Source organism: Otolemur garnettii, unplaced genomic scaffold (genome assembly GCF_000181295.1).
Source record: "Otolemur garnettii isolate 467f Iridium unplaced genomic scaffold, OtoGar3 scaffold00004, whole genome shotgun sequence".
Taxonomy (NCBI): Eukaryota; Metazoa; Chordata; class Mammalia; order Primates; family Galagidae; genus Otolemur; species Otolemur garnettii.
Window position 1 is genome coordinate 34,827,987 of NW_003852399.1, and position 17,256 is coordinate 34,845,242.

At 39.5% G+C, this 17,256-nt stretch overlaps 1 protein-coding gene across 2 annotated transcripts in view; it reads left to right on the top strand.

The window, feature by feature from the left end:
* Positions 1–717: 717 nt before the first annotated feature.
* PIP4P2 (phosphatidylinositol-4,5-bisphosphate 4-phosphatase 2) overlaps positions 718–17,256 on the top strand; it is a 47,651-nt gene continuing 31,112 nt past the window's right edge. Inside the window, exon 1 of one of the 2 annotated variants that reach the window (XM_003782492.1) lies at positions 718–1,019. In XM_003782492.1, coding sequence (XP_003782540.1) covers positions 914–1,019 — 106 coding nt within the window. In that variant the 5' untranslated portion in view covers positions 718–913. The remainder of the gene's footprint in view (positions 1,020–17,256) is intronic. The other variant, XM_012809814.1, reaches the window with a different exon arrangement.

Sequence of the window (17,256 nt, forward strand, 5' to 3'; positions counted from 1 at the left end):
AGTGAAAGATTTTTTAAAAAACATTTTCTCAAGAAAGTTCCCATTTTTCATAGACCTTACTATTACATGTGTGTCAGGGACAATACTGTACAAAAACAAAACTAAAATGGCAACCTATGTTGAAATTTATAAAAGGTAACATACTACATAGTTCTAATAAGATATTGTCATAGGAGTGCCCAACAAGTAATGCCAACACTCACGTTGTTGACGAATCAACAAGGAGATAAACTAGGGCATGCCCAACACTCATGTCAAAGTCGACCTTCTCTTCTCTTAGACAACAGATGATGAAAAATAATGTTAACAAAGAACTCCTTAAGAAGGAATTGATAACCCCAGGAACAAGCTCTCTTTATATAACTGCTACAAAGTTTGACAGCAAAGAATCAGTCCCTCCTCCCTAGAAGAGTTAAACTTGGTTATCTGGGTTTGCTCTAGTTTTCCTGGAATCAAGTCACAGGCCCCTTTAGCTAGCCCCTCAGGCTGTTTTTATTTTCCCCCCTTTATCCTTCTTCTCTTTAGAGAGAAAGACTTGTCACCACCGCATCTCATCTGCCCCTTCCCCCCTTTGGTTCTTGGCACGCTCCCCTCCGCAATTCCCATTCAGTCCTGATTTGTTCCCCTTTTCTCCAGCTGGCTGAGCTGCTTGCTGCACTCCTTCCTTCCCCTCCTCTCGGGCGCTCTCCGTCCCTCCCTCCCTCGGCGCCCCCCTCGTGCCTCCCCTGCGCGCCTCCCTTCCTCCGCCCCTCGGTCCGCGCCCTCCCTTCCCCCGCCTCCTGCCTTGTGACACATCCCGGGCCCTCCCGGAGGCGGCAGCAGCGGCCGCAGAGGCAGCAGCGCGGAGAGCCACCGCCTCCGCGGAGGCCGCAGCCCCCGGCTCAGCCTCCCCCGGGCTGCAGCTGCCGCAGTCATGGCTGCTGACGGGGTGGACGAACGCTCGCCTCTGCTGTCAGCATCCCAGTCGGGAAATGTCACTCCCACGGCCCCACCGTACTTGCAAGAAACCAGCCCCAGAGGTAAGGCCAGTGTAGATCTTTCTCCTTTGCAGAAAGACGCCTAGAATGATAAAGACCTGGGAGTTAGAGATGGAGGCGAGCCTTTCACTTGTGCTGGGGGAGAAGGATGCTGACTGTGGCTTCCCAAGCAGAGCCTGCCAGCTTGAAAGCTTCCCTGCAGGGCTCTTCTGGTGGCGGCGGGTGTGTGTGTGTGTGTATTTCACCACTTCTTATCCAGGGCTGCAGGATGTGAAATGAATTTCCCAAGCTGTGCTTTGCTGTTTTCAGAGCAGCCCCCAAGTGCAGCTGGGAGGTGGTGCAAATCTTTCACAATCATTCACAAATCCTTCCCCGTTGCCGAGAAACCGGGAGTACTGCTCACCTTGGCATCCGTCCTTGAAAGGGCTCTAGCTGGAAAAATATGCATCTCCTACTATGCTCTGTTCTATCAGGGAATTACCTTACCGAATCGAATACAGTTAATCAATATTCCTAACATGTCTGAAATTCCTGCCTGTCAGTTATTACCCCTATATGTAAGGAACGTGTCTTAGCTTTAGCTGTGAATGAGGAAGATGGGATACGTTCAATGCGTTATCTCGGTGAGATTGAAATTAACTTTTAAAAAGTAACTCAAGTTAATACTGCATATATTTATTTTTCTTCTCAAGATAGAATCAAAAAAGATTAAATGGCAGTGGGGTCTGGAGAAGGAAGGGGTGGCGATTTGCCAAACTATTTGATTTATTTAAAGGTCTATCTTTGTTCTAAGCCTTTTAATTGATTACTGTAGTAAAAGAATAAGGTGGAGTCCTGAGTTATAGAAAATGGAAGGCAAGACTTTAAAAACCCACTTAGGGGAAAGAAGATTGGTCAAACATGGCACTTGCAAATGTAGCTTAAGTGCATTTCTCTCCTTTTTGGCTGAATGTAAGTGAAGTTGAACCCAAGAAGACAAAATTCATGCTTTTGATAATAAAGGCAGGTCATGTTTCTTCTACCACGACTTTTCTAAGTTTGAGTCTGGAATTGGAGCTGCTGTAGAGCAGGTTGAACTTGTCTGGTATTTAGAACTTCTATTTAACACATTACACTTGAAAATCAACTCTCTAGATCCTAATCCACGCTTGCCAGGAAGCAGGACAAAGGAAAAAGATTTTTAACTATGAATAATCCAGTGTACTCAATAGCTTGAGAAATAAAGTGCAAAATGGAACAGAGAGACTCACCTACAGAAAATCCATGGGTCATGTTTTTTGGTCAGCGTCAAACTTGTATCCCGAGACACCAGGTAGGAGGATATCATTTATTGGGCCAATTTGATATTAATATTTTACTATTATCTAAATTGCATGGCATAGAATAGACTTAAAAACTCATTAATGAATGTTTCAACCTCGTTGCATCAGCCTTTTATAATAAAATATTTGACAATTGATTAAGAGACAGAGTTTGGACGTAGGTAACTGTCACAGAACCTGCTTTCATATCCTCTATCTTGGATCCATGGTTAGCCACTAGTCAAATAGTGGCTAAGTTATTCATTAAAAAATGGTTATACTCATAGACCTGCTGGTAAACGTCTTTACTATTTGCCATTTAGTTGTTTAACCTAACAAGACTCCTCAAACTACATAACACATACAAGTTCTAATTCAGCCAGTGAGAAAAAGTAGTTTAATTCTAGAAAACTTTTAATAACCAGAGAAATTCAATGATTTAGTAAAAGCTCCTTTTGCCTTACGGTAATTTTTTTTCTTAACTGGTGAATCAATCAAGTTAGATAATTAGAAACACTAATTTCATATGGAATAATACCTATGAAGCAAAAAACATAAATGAACAGGAAAGGCATTTTTTTTTGCATTTTTGACAGACTATCTTTTACATAACAAATAAGCATCTTCATAAATACTAAGAGTAATATACAAAATCTAACTCTGGAAGACCACCTCTGGAAGACTACTCTAGGTAAGAATGATCAAATCCATGCCCTAGAGGAGCCTGTGTTGTGGTCCGGAGAAGGAATAAGGAAACACATGATTAAATTATTTCAGGTTGTAAAAAATTTCTGTCACTAGACCAAATGTTATTAGTAGTTGAAAACAATTAGAGTGGACAGAATTCAAAAGATCGGAAATAGAATGTACTTTCTAATAATGAGCATTAGTTTATGACACCATTTGTAATTACTCTAACTTTTATTTAGGAAAAAAGTTAACTAGTGAACATTTCTGTAACAACTCTTGGTGTCACCTTCTAAAGAACAGAAATGTTAATTACCACCCTCAAGATGACATTCTATTTCAGGGTGAAAGTTGGCATAGTGTTTATTTCTAGATGGGTTATTAATATGTAATGGGAAGCAGTTAGTATTATGCATCTGGTTTTAGCACAAGAAAAATCATGTATGGTCTGTGGAATGATCCTCCTGGGTTTCTAAGTGAAATGCTTCTAGAGGTCTCTGCTGTCAGTGCTGGATTCCTGCATAGAGTAGGAAATTGCCTCTCTCCTGGTTACAGTGCCTCATTTGGTACACTTACCAGGTTTGGTTGAGGTCTAAAAATGAAAATCGAAGACAGTTTTAGGCTCCTTTGAAAGCAGAAGAAATAGTACAAAATTTATACCCATTGGATATATTGATTGATTCCTTTATACCCATATTCCTGTAATTTTATAGGTATGATATGGGAAAGGAATATGACCCTTGCCTTTGTAAGATTTCTTCTGTGAAAAATGATTTATGTTTAGACTTGTCTATCTATGTATTAAATATGGGAATGTGATTATAGACTTCACTATAATGCATAAAGGGAAAAAATAATTTGATATCCCAAGGCAGACAGTTTGATTTACTTAGTTTATTTCTTTGGTTCATTCAGTAGATAAATATCTGAAAACCAGTCAAGGTCTGTGGCAGGAGGGGGAAGAACAGACACAGTTCTTCTTCTAGTCTAGTGGAAATTTTGAGATGTAAATTACATAATAATACAAACAAATGCAAAATACAGTGGTGATTAGGATGGTGATGGACATTAATCTAGTACCTTGAGAGTATAAATTAGGATATAGCCTGGTTATCCCGAGGCTTGACTGAGATCTGAAAGGTGAGCAGGAGTTAACTTGGCAAAAGGGAGACTGAAAGGGGGATTTGCATTCTAGGCAAAGAGAGTGATACTGGCAAGGCCTTTATTTAACAGGATGAATTATGGCAAATACAAGGAACCTAAGGAAGGCCATTGTGGCTATAGTGGAAAACAGTGGTAGGAAATGTGCTGCAAAGTGGGATTGGAGAGGTAGTGTGGTTGATATTTCCCAAAGACTGCCTTCGCCCTCCTAAGAACTATGCTTTCTGATATCAGGCCCTCTTGTAGTTCTTCTCCTGAATCTAGGCTCTGATATTCAGGCCCTCTTGTAAGTTCTTCCTCCTGAATCTAGGCTGACCCAGCGGTTCAATTTCAACTTCTAGAATAAGATATAAGTATTGCTGAATGACTTTGGAGACTAGGTCAGGAGACAATTTATAGCTTTTGTCTTGGTCTCTTGTAAAGTGCACACTAGGAAAAGTAACTTGTCATGTAGGAAGTAGAGCACCCTGGGACTGCCATGCATTAAGGAACCTGAAACCAGGCTATCTGCAGAGAAGGATGTTTGGTCATCCCTCGGACATATGAGTGAAGGTGCCATCTTGGATACCCAAACCTAGCCAAATTCTTACTATTATACAGCTGCGTAAGAGACTCTAGGTGACAACCCCCATCTAAGGCTGAATCATGAATGCTAATATCAAATTGTGGTTTTAAGCCACTAAGATTTGGGGTGATTTGTTCTGCTGCAACAGGTGACCAGAACAATGAACGTGAGTCAATCTATCCATGGCTTTGTTCGTCTTGTTATGGAATTCTTCAATAAGCAAGCCTGGATTTGTTTATTTTTTTAAAAAATCACTCCATGGGTTAGAGAATGAATTAGAGGATTGGCTATAGGAGATGCTGATAGATGGCTTCCTTGACTGCTGTAATAATTCAGGCAAATTTGGTGAACTTTGAGGGTGGCTTAGACCTAGATGTGGTAGAGGTGAAGAGTCAAGGGCTGATGTTAAGGAGGGGTATTAAACAGGACTTGATGAGGGATTGCACATAGAAGTGAGAGAGTGGTGGTAAGGATAGCTCCTAAAAGTCCGGCTTATGCAACTCAGTGGTATGATTGCAGTAAGAGAACATCAGGAGAGGACCAAGTTCTGAGGAACACAGATCATGAGCTTCGTTTTAGACATGCTGCATTTCAGATACTTTCATGAAACTGTCCGTGAAGAGATGTGACAATCAGAGCTGTAAGTGCAGAACTAATAAATGAAGCCTGGGCTGAAAATATAAAATAGTGCATTATTTGCATACTGGTGGTAGCTAAATACACGGATGTTGATTCAGAGCTTCCCAGGGCCCCACCAATGTGCCAGGGATGTGCCTCAGTGAAATATATATGTGCTAAGATATTGATGAAAACCTTCCAGTTATTGGCCTCAGGATCAAAGTAGCCATACAGATATTGTTATTTTCTCTTTATACCTCCATGTGAAAAGTTTGGGAGGCTCCAAATGAGAACACCTAGGGAAAAAGAGAAAAGTAGGAAGAATAGAGAGGGCCTGGACAGATGGTCAAAAACTTCCATGGTTAGGGATTGGATAGAGGAAGATGGACTTAGCTGCCACTGAGGCATGGAGAAAGCTAGGAGACGATGATATCAGAGAATCAAGGGGAGGAATCACTGTAAGAATGAAGGAGTCATCATATGAAAACTGCAAGAAAGAAGAAAGAAGATAATGACAAAAAATGTTTTTAGAAATGGGGTGGAGGACATTAGGGACCATCAAGAGAGTTGTTTATATTCAAGTGCTTTATAAAGAATTGAAAACTGGGTGGCACCTGTGGCTCTGTGGGCAGGGCACCGGCCCCATATACCGAGGGTGGCGGGTTCAGCCCCTCTCAAACTCCAACAATAAAAAAATAGCCAGGCGTTGTGGCGGTCGCCTGTAGTCCCAGCTACTCGGGAGGCTGAGGCAAGGGAATCACCTAAACCCAGGAATTGGAGGTTGCTGTGAGCTGTGTGATGTCACGGCACTCTACGGAGGGTGATAAAGTGAAACTCTGTCTCTACCAAAAAAAAAAAAAAAAAAAAAGAATTGAAAACTTATTTATTTCTATCAGCAGCTTAACTTCAATGAAGAGATTAATATTCCTTTAGTCCAAAACACGTTTAGGTTTTTATGAAGCAAATTTGTGTTTTAGAAGGCATCGCTATATCTCTTTCACCTTTGTTTTACTTTCTTACAAGAGTGTAAATTTGAAATTGCTTATGGAAATGTTTTCCATGACCGGAAAAAGAAAACACATTGACTCCTGGCTGGAGAGATAAGTTATTTAATATGACCTCTGTTCTTTCTTAGAAACCCGCACTGAATGAAGTTTACTTTTAGTGATGCTCTTATGTCTCATACCTGGAGAAGTCTAAGATGAGAGTCAGTGTCTTAGTTAAGTGTGATGGTAAAGTCTTAGTTCACGTATAGCTATGTTCTACACTAGACTAGACTTCTACTGAATTTCGAGAGTATGGACGTATTTTGACAAAGTTCTGAATTTCTGAATCTCCTTGCATACTTGAAGCATTTAAAGTTAACTGTGGATTGGCAGGGAGAGATGAAGACCAGCACAGCCTCACTATATTTGCTAAGGATTCTGAAGCCTGCTGAAAGCCAGGTGCTCATATAGAGTAAGGAAAGATGCAGCATAGTTGAAAGCAGATTCCTGAAACTACCCCAAGGCCCCAGTGTACACCCACTGTGACGCTAAGCAAGCGTGCTCTTGCTAAACAGAATGAATTTGTCTGTGCTAACACTAATGCTCTAGTTAAAGGCATTTTTTCCAAACTGGTGTTTAAAGCAAAATCTGTTTCACCTAGGCTACATCCTTTTTAAGTGATAACAGCCAAAACATTGGTCCATATCTGCTTCTAGCTTTCCAGTGTGGTGACAAGCCCATTTCCTGTGATAATCGTCCCCCATTTTTCTGCAGGCATCAGGCTCCAGGATTCTTTTATTATCTTTTAATGCCCACATTTCCTTCCATCTCTACCAGCATATTTAAAACATTAATCAAGAAGTGTTTCATTCACTCAGTCATCTTTTCAAATATTTGAGTGCCTATTATGCGATTCCAGATGCTGGGAGCTTACATGCCGGTGAGAGACACATACAGAGAATGGAGACAATAAGGCGGGATCTGAGGAGAGAGAGTAGTTGCCTGGGTGGGGAGTGTTTCATATGGGTGTTCAGAAAGACATCCCAGAGATAACAGTCACCTAGACTCCTGAAAAGTGACTTGGAGTCAGCCATCGGAAGATCTGGTGGAGGACCGTTCCAGGCAATAGGAACAACAGGTATAAAACAAAAAGGACAGTGAGTTACAGCATGGAGACCTGGAGGAAGTCTGGGGGGAGAAGTCAGGGCTGTAGATGAGGGAAGTCTAGGAGAGTTTTCTACTTCACATTCATGATTGTATGCTGAGGATAATGAGAAGCCACGGAGAGTTTGGAGCAAAAGAGAGACATAAAATGTCTGACTTTTTAAGAAGATCATCCTAACTGGTGTGTAGAGAAAGGATTATTGGGGGGAAACAAGAAGAGACTTAAGACATGAGACTAATGGGAGGCTGTAAGAGTGGAAGAGGCAAGAGGTGATGGTGCCTGGACCAGGGTGGAGGTGAAGGAAACACAGAGGTGAATGGAGTCAGGACGTATTTTAAACACAGAGCAGCAGGATGTACTGATGAATTGATTGAATCCATGGAAAGAAAGGAATCATGAATATCCAAATGTGCTAAGCAACTAGGTACAAGGTTGTGCTTTCATCTGAGCTAGGCAAACAGAAGGAGGAGTTGGCCACACGTGTGGGAGGGAGGAAGAACAGTGGAAATCAGTATTCTGTTTCAGACACGTTGACTTTGCAATACCTTTAGTCTTGATTCAGTTGGAGATGTTGAGTTGGATGTCCCAGTCTGGAAATCTGAGGAGACACTGGGGTTGGAAGCAAATGTCATTCAACAATTATTTATGACATGTATGAAAACATTTCCCTGTGGTCGGCAATGATGCTCCCAACTTCCCATGAATTTTCCAAGGACTATACAAATTCTTTTCAGGAATGTCAAACTTTTATGGGAGAGCATTCTGTTAAAAATTTTATGAGATTTGCCAGATGGGCACAGATGTTAGCCAGATGGTTACAGATGTTGGAGGGGAGAGTTAGCCGGGTGGATGTTCCTAAGTATCTTTGGGGGTAATAAGCAACTCTCTGGGAAGAGATCCAGTTGGAAACCCTAATCCTTCCAGTTTGGGGAAAAGCAGACAATCCCGGGTACAGCTTTGTGCTCAGCTGTTCTGTGTTTCATTTTCATAATGACTATGAGGTATTCAATTAACTGAGAATGGCATCCCTTTAATAGCTCTTAAAAGAAATACATTGTACCTGCTGCTTTCCATTCTTTTCAGAAGGCTTCTTCGAATTTTTTTTTTTTTTTTTTGTAGTTAGGGGTATGCAAAGGAGTTTGTGTTGCTTTCGCACTTTTCTAGATTTTTTTTTTCCAGTTGCTATTGTAAAGAGAATTTTTTTTTCCTCTGGAAGAAGAAAAAAATATGAAAAAATAAAAAAGGATGACTTTTCTTCTTGATTTCAGGGAATTATGTTTAAGCATTGTGTGATTAAATCCCTTTCTTTTTCTTTTTCTTTTCTTTTTTTTGAGACAGAGCCTCAAGCTGTCCCCCTGGGTAGAGTGCTGTGGCATCACAGCTCACAGCAACCTCCTACTCCTGGGCTCAAGCGAGTCTCACCTCAGCCTCCCAAGTAGCTGGGACCACAGGTGCCCACCACAATGCCTGACTATTTTTTGGTTGCAGCCATCATTGTTATTTGGCGGGCCAGAGCTGGATTCAAACCTGCCACCTTAGGTGTATGTGGCTGGCGCCTTAGCCAGTTGAGCCACAGGCATTAAATCCCTTTCTAATCCAAGAGATCGACCAGGGTTTGTTTGGCTTGGGAGACCTGAGGCTTGAGTTATTTTTTATCTCTTTCAGTTACTACTGGTTTGACCTTAGAGTAGTTACTTTATGTCTTATGACCTAAGTTTTCCACATTTGTAAAAGGAGTGATATATTACATTCTCTTTGGCTTTTGTATTTTATGACACCATTATTATCTGTAAGGAATTTAGATTGACCTAAGAAAATATATCTATAACTTTAAAATGTATGTGCTTAATATGCCTTTTTTTCCCTTTTATTAAGGCATATACACATAGATCATGAATACATTTAGGCTTTTGGGGGGTACAATGTGTTGTTTTTTTAATACAATTTGGAATGGTTACATCAAACTAATATAGCTTTTACCTCATCTACTTAATTATGTTAAGACATTTATATTCTATACTTGTTATATTTGACTTGTACCCTTAAAATATGCTTCATAGGTGTGGTCCCACCATTTACCCTCCCTCTATTAAAACTTCCCTCTCCCCTCCCATCCCCCTCTCCTTCTCTCCTTCATCCTAGCTATAGCTGTGATCTATCTTTCATAAGAAAATGTGAGTAATTATAAATTGGTTTCATAAAAATATTGAGTACATTGGATACTTTTTCTTCCATTCTTGAGATATTTTACTGAGAAGAATATTTTCCAGCTCCGTCCATGTAACATAAAAGAGGTAAAATCTCCATTTTTTTAAAGGCTGCATAATATTCCATGGTATACATATACCACAATTTATTAATCCATTCATGGGTTGATGGCACCTGGGCTTCTTCCATGACTTGGCAATTATGAATTGAGCTGCAATGAACAATATAGTGCAAATATCTTTGTTGCAAAGTGATTTTTGGTCTTTTGGATATATACCTAGTAGAGGAATTGCAGGATCAAATGGCAGGCCTACTTTTAGATCCCTGAGTGTTCTCCAAACTTCTTTCCAAAAGGAACATATTAGCTTGCATTCCCACCAACAGTGCAAAAGTATTCCCTTTTCTCCACATCCATGCCAACATCTATATTTTTGGGATTTTGTTATATGAGCTACTCTTCCTAGAGTTAGATAACATCTCAAGGTGGTTTTGATTTGCATTTCTCTGATGATTAAAGATGATGAGCAATTTTTCATGTGTCTGTAGGCCATGCACCTGTCTTCTTCAGAGAAGCTTCTGTTCAAGTCTCTTGCCCACAATAAAATGGGATCACTTGTTCTTTTCTTATTGATAAGTTTGAGTTCTCTGTGGATTTTGGTTGTTAAACCTTTGTCAGAAACATAACCTGCAAATATCTTCTCCTATTCTAAGGGCTGTCTACATGCTTTACTTACTGTGTTCTTGGCAGTGCAGAAGCTTTTTAGCTTACTAGGCCTTCTTACCTCACTCTTTAAGTTCTATTGTCCCTCTTTCACTCAAATCCCTATTTCTTCCAGTATCTTTTGGAAGTTGGAAAAAAGTATATTGAACATTAAGGAATGTTTCATTGTTCTTGTAGGAATCAAAAGCCCAACTAATATGCCATGTTTTATTCCTCTGTAGAAAATATTTGCATGCAGTACATGACTGGTTAGGGCATTTTATTCTAAACATTTACTTCTAAAAGAATGGTGAAATCCTTCTTCCACTCATATTTTGTTGAGATTTTTAAGCTTGGTTATTTTATAATATAGATTGTAAAGCAATATACAAGAAAGCCTCTATTTGTCTGACATTTGAATGTCATGTCTCATTTCTACAGAGGGAGAATTTGGGAGAGGGCATGTTACAAGAAGAAATACTGTTGTTTCAGAGATTAAACACTACAATTCACCAACTAGATCAGTGTTTCTTTTTCTTTCTTTTTTTGAGACAGAATCTCACTCTGTTGCCTTGGGGTTGAGTGCTTTGGCATCATCATAGGTCACAGCAATATCAAACTCTTGGACTCAAGCAATTCTCTTGCCTCAACCTCCTGAGAGGAGCTGGGACTACAGGAGCCCACCACCATGCCCAGCTACTTTTTCTATTTTTAGCAGAGATAAGGTCTCGCTCTTGCTCAGTCTAGTCTCCTGAGCACAAGCAATTAGCCAGTGTTGGGCTCCCATAGTGTTAGGATTACGGCACCCGACCTAGATAAGTGTTTTTCAACCTTTTTTTTTTTTTTTAATCTCAAAGCACACTTAACCTTATAGTTAAACTTCTGGGGCACACTTAAATTATGTTGATAAAAAATGAGTGAAAAAAAAGAATATACTTACCGTGCTTTTAACGTCTTTCAAAAATAATTTAATTAATGATCTTTAAAAATTTTCATGGCACACACCTAAGATCCTCTCATAGCATAACAGTGTGCTACGCTGCGCACCAGTTGGAAATCACCGCTCTAAAGTATGAAGGATGTAGCACAAAACAGGTACCCCCACTAGGGCTGAGAGAACAAAGCGAAGGGGTTGGAATTATTAAACTTGGGTAATGTAGAAGACAGATCCTGCAGAACTGAAACATGGCTTCTAAAGAAGAGGCACTGGTTTCTACCTGCACCCAGTTGCCAAAACCAGAATATGGTTTTGCCAAGTTCCCGCTCTGCATCACATAAAAGAGTAGAGAAGGGTGGGTTTGGAACTGAGGTCAGTAACCTAATAACTAGGACACTTACCTTCAATTCTGACTTCAGCTAGGAGAAGACAAGAAGAAAGACACTCATCTTTCAGAGTATTGTGGTTCTGGAAGAACATAAGAGCTCTTAGAATAGTTTTATTTCTTTGGTGTCAACAATGAAGAGGAACAGGAAAGTGATCTTTTCTTTCTTTTTGTTGAACTAACTGGCAAAGTTTGACCGTGAAAGCAGCTATCTGGTGGTGGCCAAGCTCAGTCTGTCCCTACTCACAGTATCCCCAACATTCCTATGGGAAAACGAATCCCTGCAGTGAAAACTGGAGAACAAAATTCCAGCTTTCCTCAGAGGCAGCTCTGTTATGCTTTTTTGCTCCTCCTATAATCATTATATCCTAAATATGTCCCGTTTAATTTGATATTATTTCTCAATTTTGATACAAGATCTTTGTCAAGCGCCTGGAGAGTCGAACATGAAGACTAGGCTAGTGCAATGAATGCATTAAACTGACAAATATTACCATAAAGGTCAGAGCAAGCCAGGAAAACAATTTCAGTCTTTGAAATGTTGGAGGATGTATCTGGGAAAAAATGAAGTATGGATTAATACACCAGGAAGAATTAGCAAGACAGGAGGGCTCTTTGGCATAAAATAGATAAATTAGGTTGATGTTTGTGATGGGAAAATGGTAATCTGATCACTTGTGGGTTTACAGAATAATAATGGTTCCTTCTGAGTGGTTTCCAAAGACCATTAGGTCTGCCCCGTGATCCATATGCTTTCATTCTGTCCTTTTAATGAGTCACAGATTTTCTATGAAATTTTTATTATGAAATGATTCCTTTTTTAGGCTCTGCTCATTTTTTCTCCCTCTTTTTCTTCTCCTTCTCTTCCTAATCCCCTTCATATATGATTCTCCAGAAATCTTAATTGTTAGATTCTTGCCTGTTTCTATACAATCTCTTCATTGGTACGCATATATTTTTTGCCTGTAGTCATTATTTTTTATGGGAGTCAGCGATTTTTGTGAAGACATCTGTGGGACAAGAGTCAGTTCTTGGCTTTGGTATAAAGTTCTATATAATGCTTAAAAAGTTGGAATATCTGGGCATTCGTTTTCTCCTTTGTAGAATATAATTCCTAGGATTGCTTGAATTTCTAATACTGTGCTATTCTGGAGCTTTGAGGGAGTTTTTTTTAGGATTAAGGACTACTGGCCTGAAAAATACCGCTCATGTGGAAGAAAAAGCTTAAGGGCGAGCCTCGGAGAGAAAATGACCATTGTTTAAATGCCACAAAAAAGTCTTCCAAAATCAGGAATTTTGCATCTTTTAATCTCTAATGACTTTGGGTTCTGAGATTACAGTGGCTTTTTAAATTTTAAATAGGCATGATAGTGGTGATCTATGTTGAAAAGACAACAAAGTTACTAATTATTGTAGGCTCAAGTCCCTTATAAGAGACCATAAAACTAGAGGTGAAGGTTTCCTTGTAAAATCTGATTGGCCAACAGCACAAGAAATATCTCTGAAACAGGTTAGGGTTGAAGTAATGGACAGAAAATTGAAACCAAGGGCCAGGAAGCAACGATTAGTGAAGCAATTAGGCTGCAACATCTGTCATTCTATTGATCTCTTGGATTGATTCCATTTATCTGGTGGGCCAGGCCAGTGTCCCCAACTACTTCACCTCTCTCCATGCATGATTTGGAGGAGGAATTCTCTAGGCAGTCATCTCCAGGCAGTCCTGGATATGAATGAGCTAGGTTCTGTAGGTTTGTTCTTAAATTGAATTTGTGTGTAAGTTGGAACAGGCCCATTTACCCATTACCTGTAATAGACTGGGCACTATGACAAGTCTTGGTGAAGCTGTATAGGATTTATAGGCCCTCACTTTTAGATTTCTAATCCTCGCTGGCTGTTTTATCCTCCTCTCTCCACTTTCCAAGGCTTCAAATAGTAGATTCAAACATATATTTTTTGCCATTGAAGACGTTCCTCTTTTGACAGATTAAAATTCATGTAGTGCAAATCTAAAGAAAAATTCAGTTTTTTGTTGGCTCTGATGTACTTTAAGTGATTCTTAAGATCACCTCTGAACCTTTCTTAGGAAAGTCCTTTGAGCAAAGCTTTTGCTTGTTGGAATGAATAGGATTCAGTGTCCTTTTCTGTAGTTACAATGTGTCACCCCTTTCCTCCCCCCCAAATGTACTTGTTTTCCTTATAAAATTGTCTTGATTATGTTTAAATCTCTTTTTTATCATTCTGTGTGAGATGGAGCCCTGGGATTATAGGATAACTACTTCATGTTACTTTACAACTCGGGGACAAGGCAAGATGGGAAACCAACTTTTATTACAACACTGCTGGAAATAACTATTAAAACAATATTCATTAATTTGACCCTGCAATTCCTTTGTTGGGTATATTCCCAGATGACCAAAAATCGCATTACAACAAAGATATTTGTATCAGAATGTTTATCGCAGCCCAATTCATAATTGCCAGGTCATGGAAGAAGCCCAAGTGCCCATCGATCCACGAATGGATCAACAAACTGTGGTATATGTACACCATGGAATACTATGCAGCCATTAAGAAGGATGGAGACTTTACATCCTTCATGTTCACGTGGATGGAGCTGGAGAATGTCCTTCTGAGCAAAGTATCACAAGAATGGAGGAAAAAATATCCAATGTACACACCCCTATTATGAAACTAATTTAAACCTTTTTATATGAAAGCTATAACCAAATAGCCTAAGAATATGGGGAGGGGGAGGGAGAAGGGAGGGGGGAATGGGTGGAGGGAGGGAGTTTGGAGGGATTACTTCTGAGGTTTACCTTATAGGGGTACAGGTGAATCTTTCTAAGAGTAGAATGTGAAGGTTTTAAAGCAATAACTGAGAAAATGACATGAAGGCTGTGTTGACCAGTTGATGGAAGTATTTCAGATTGCATGTGAAAACCCCACACTGTACCCTAGAAGTGCATTAATGTACATAGTTACCGTTCAATAAAAAAAAAAAAGAAAAAAAAAGTAATAAAAAAAAAAAAACAATATTCATTATTATGCAGCAGGCAGCATGTCTTGAATTTCCAGTCAGGTGTGTATTCTTTTCTCAGAGCAATACCTTCTCTATTGAGATTTGATAAAGCAACCTCAAATTGTAAGGCCTTAAGTGTATTGTTGACTTATTGTTCCTTTAACCTGTTTTTATATTCTCGATTAATACATTTCAGGTCGTTTTGGATCAAGCTCAAATTCTTTCAAGGACTTCAAGCTATTTTTATAATTTAAGACATGTATAGCTTCTTCTGAAGTTGAGTGTTTGGCTGTGTTCTGGTGGAAGCCTCCCAGAAATGAGAGCATATTGTCATTTCAAACTTGACCCTTTCATAGCTGTGGCTGCTGCAGAAATTTGGTTTATGAAATGTTTGAATGAATACCACTTGTTGCTAATCCTTAGCAATCTGAAAAAAAAAATCTCTAAGATGAACCCAAGGATGTCAGGTAGTAAAATGTGAATTTTATTATTATTATTGAGACAGTTTTACTTTGTCACCCTTGGTAGAGTGCTAGGGCATCACAGCTCACAGCAACCTCAAACTCTTGGGGTCAAGTGATGGTGCCCCAGCCTCCCGAGTAGCTGGGATTATAGGCACCTGCCACGATATCCGTCTATTTTTAGAGGCAGATCTGGCTCTTATTCAGGCTGGTCTTGAACTTGTGAGCTCTAGCAATCCACGTGCCAGAGTGCTGAGATTACAGGTGTGAGCCACCACACCTGACCCTAATATGTGAATTTTAAACATAATGTAATGTGGTATGTCCTAGCTCGTTTTCAAATACCACAGAGTTCAGAATCTACTACAGAGATAGGAAGACTATTTTGAAAATAGCTCTTTTTCTGATTATCTCTTATGATTGTATTTTATAGTGTTACACAAGCCTCTTGAGATGTCAGTTCTCTGTAGTGGTGCTACAGTTGTGTCACAGGGTGTCCAAACTTTCAGCTTCTCTGCTGCACATCAGAAGAAGTAGAGTTGTTTTGGGTCACACATTAAATAGACAAACACTAACCAAAGTTTGTATATTTAATGACCAAACACTAACAAAAGTTTATATTTAATGACCCTTTTTGATGACCAAAAAAAAAAAAAAAGGTCTGTGCATAATTTTTATGATATCCGCCAGCTAGCACAGATAAGCAAAAAAGTTCTGACATAATCCGCATGCTACTGATGGGCCACAGTTTGGACACACCGTGTGTGGCTCTTTCTAAATGCCCTAAGATAACACCTTCCCTTGAAAGGGCTTCTGTGCCTATAGCTGAGAAAGCTACAGAAAGGGCTTAGGCAGTCCATTTTAGAAATTCCATTCCAGAGTCGTATATCAAGAATCTCTTTTGCTCAGATTTTTAAAAATAATTTTATACTTCTTGTATATGAACACTTAATATTGAAACTAGGCCTCCCCCTTTACTCAGTCAACTTAACCCACTCAAAAGCTGTGTGTTTGTGTGTGCATGTGTGTCTTTCTTTGTATTATGGGAATTTTTAAACACACACAGAAGTAGTGTCAGCAACATCAGCTTCTGTGTCCTCTTTACACTTATCAATTATGAACATTTACTACTCCTGTTTTATGGTATTTCCCCATTCTTTTTGTTGTTATTGTTCCTGAAAATTTGATCCCAGACATTGTATTTTGCCCAAACATATTTTAGTGAATTTCTTAGATTTTTAATAGTAAAAATTTGGCACTGAAAATTGCTAAATTTAGGGCCACCTGTAGTTCAGGCCATAGGGCACTGGCCCCTTATACCGAGCATGGTGGGTTCAAAACTGGTCCCAGTCAAACTGCAACAAAAAAATAGCCAGGTGTTGTGGCAGGCACCTGTGGTCCCAGCTGCTCAGGATGCTGAGGCAAGAGAATCACTTCCAGGAATTGGAAGTTGCTGTGAGCTGCGTGATGCCACAGCACTCTACTGAGGGTGATAAAGTGAGACTGTTGTCTCTACCAAAGAAAAACAAACAAACAAGAATTTACTTTATTTCTGTTTGCGTCCGAAATTGGCAAAGATCCCCCATTTTTGTTCCCTGCTGTAAGTTTAGTTGTCCCTTTATTTTTGTCTCCTCTTGACTGCCTCCCAAACCTTGCTCTACCCTTATCACAGCCAATAGGCATTATACTGGTTCCGGTACACAGATGGAGTATGGGAGCTACACAACTTATGTGTACGTATAAGCAATTTTAAAGCTTTGTTTTTATCTACCTTTTCTATTTCTTGGTAGTCAGATCCCTAGTGTAAGATTTTTACATTAGGTGTAAATCACCATTCTCCTTTTACAGGCTTTGTGAATTTACACACAGGAATGGAGCAGATACTTTGAGTATAGATTAATACAAGGAAACTAGGTGATTGGGGTAGACCTAGGTAAATGTGATTTAGATTTTATCAGAGTTAAGCATTATTCTGCTTGACAAGATGGTTTTATGCATCTTTATGCTCTAAAACTAGGATAAATTTGTGAGCTTTAAAAACATAAATGAATGAATGTGGGAAAATGTTAGTTTTTGATATTAGAGT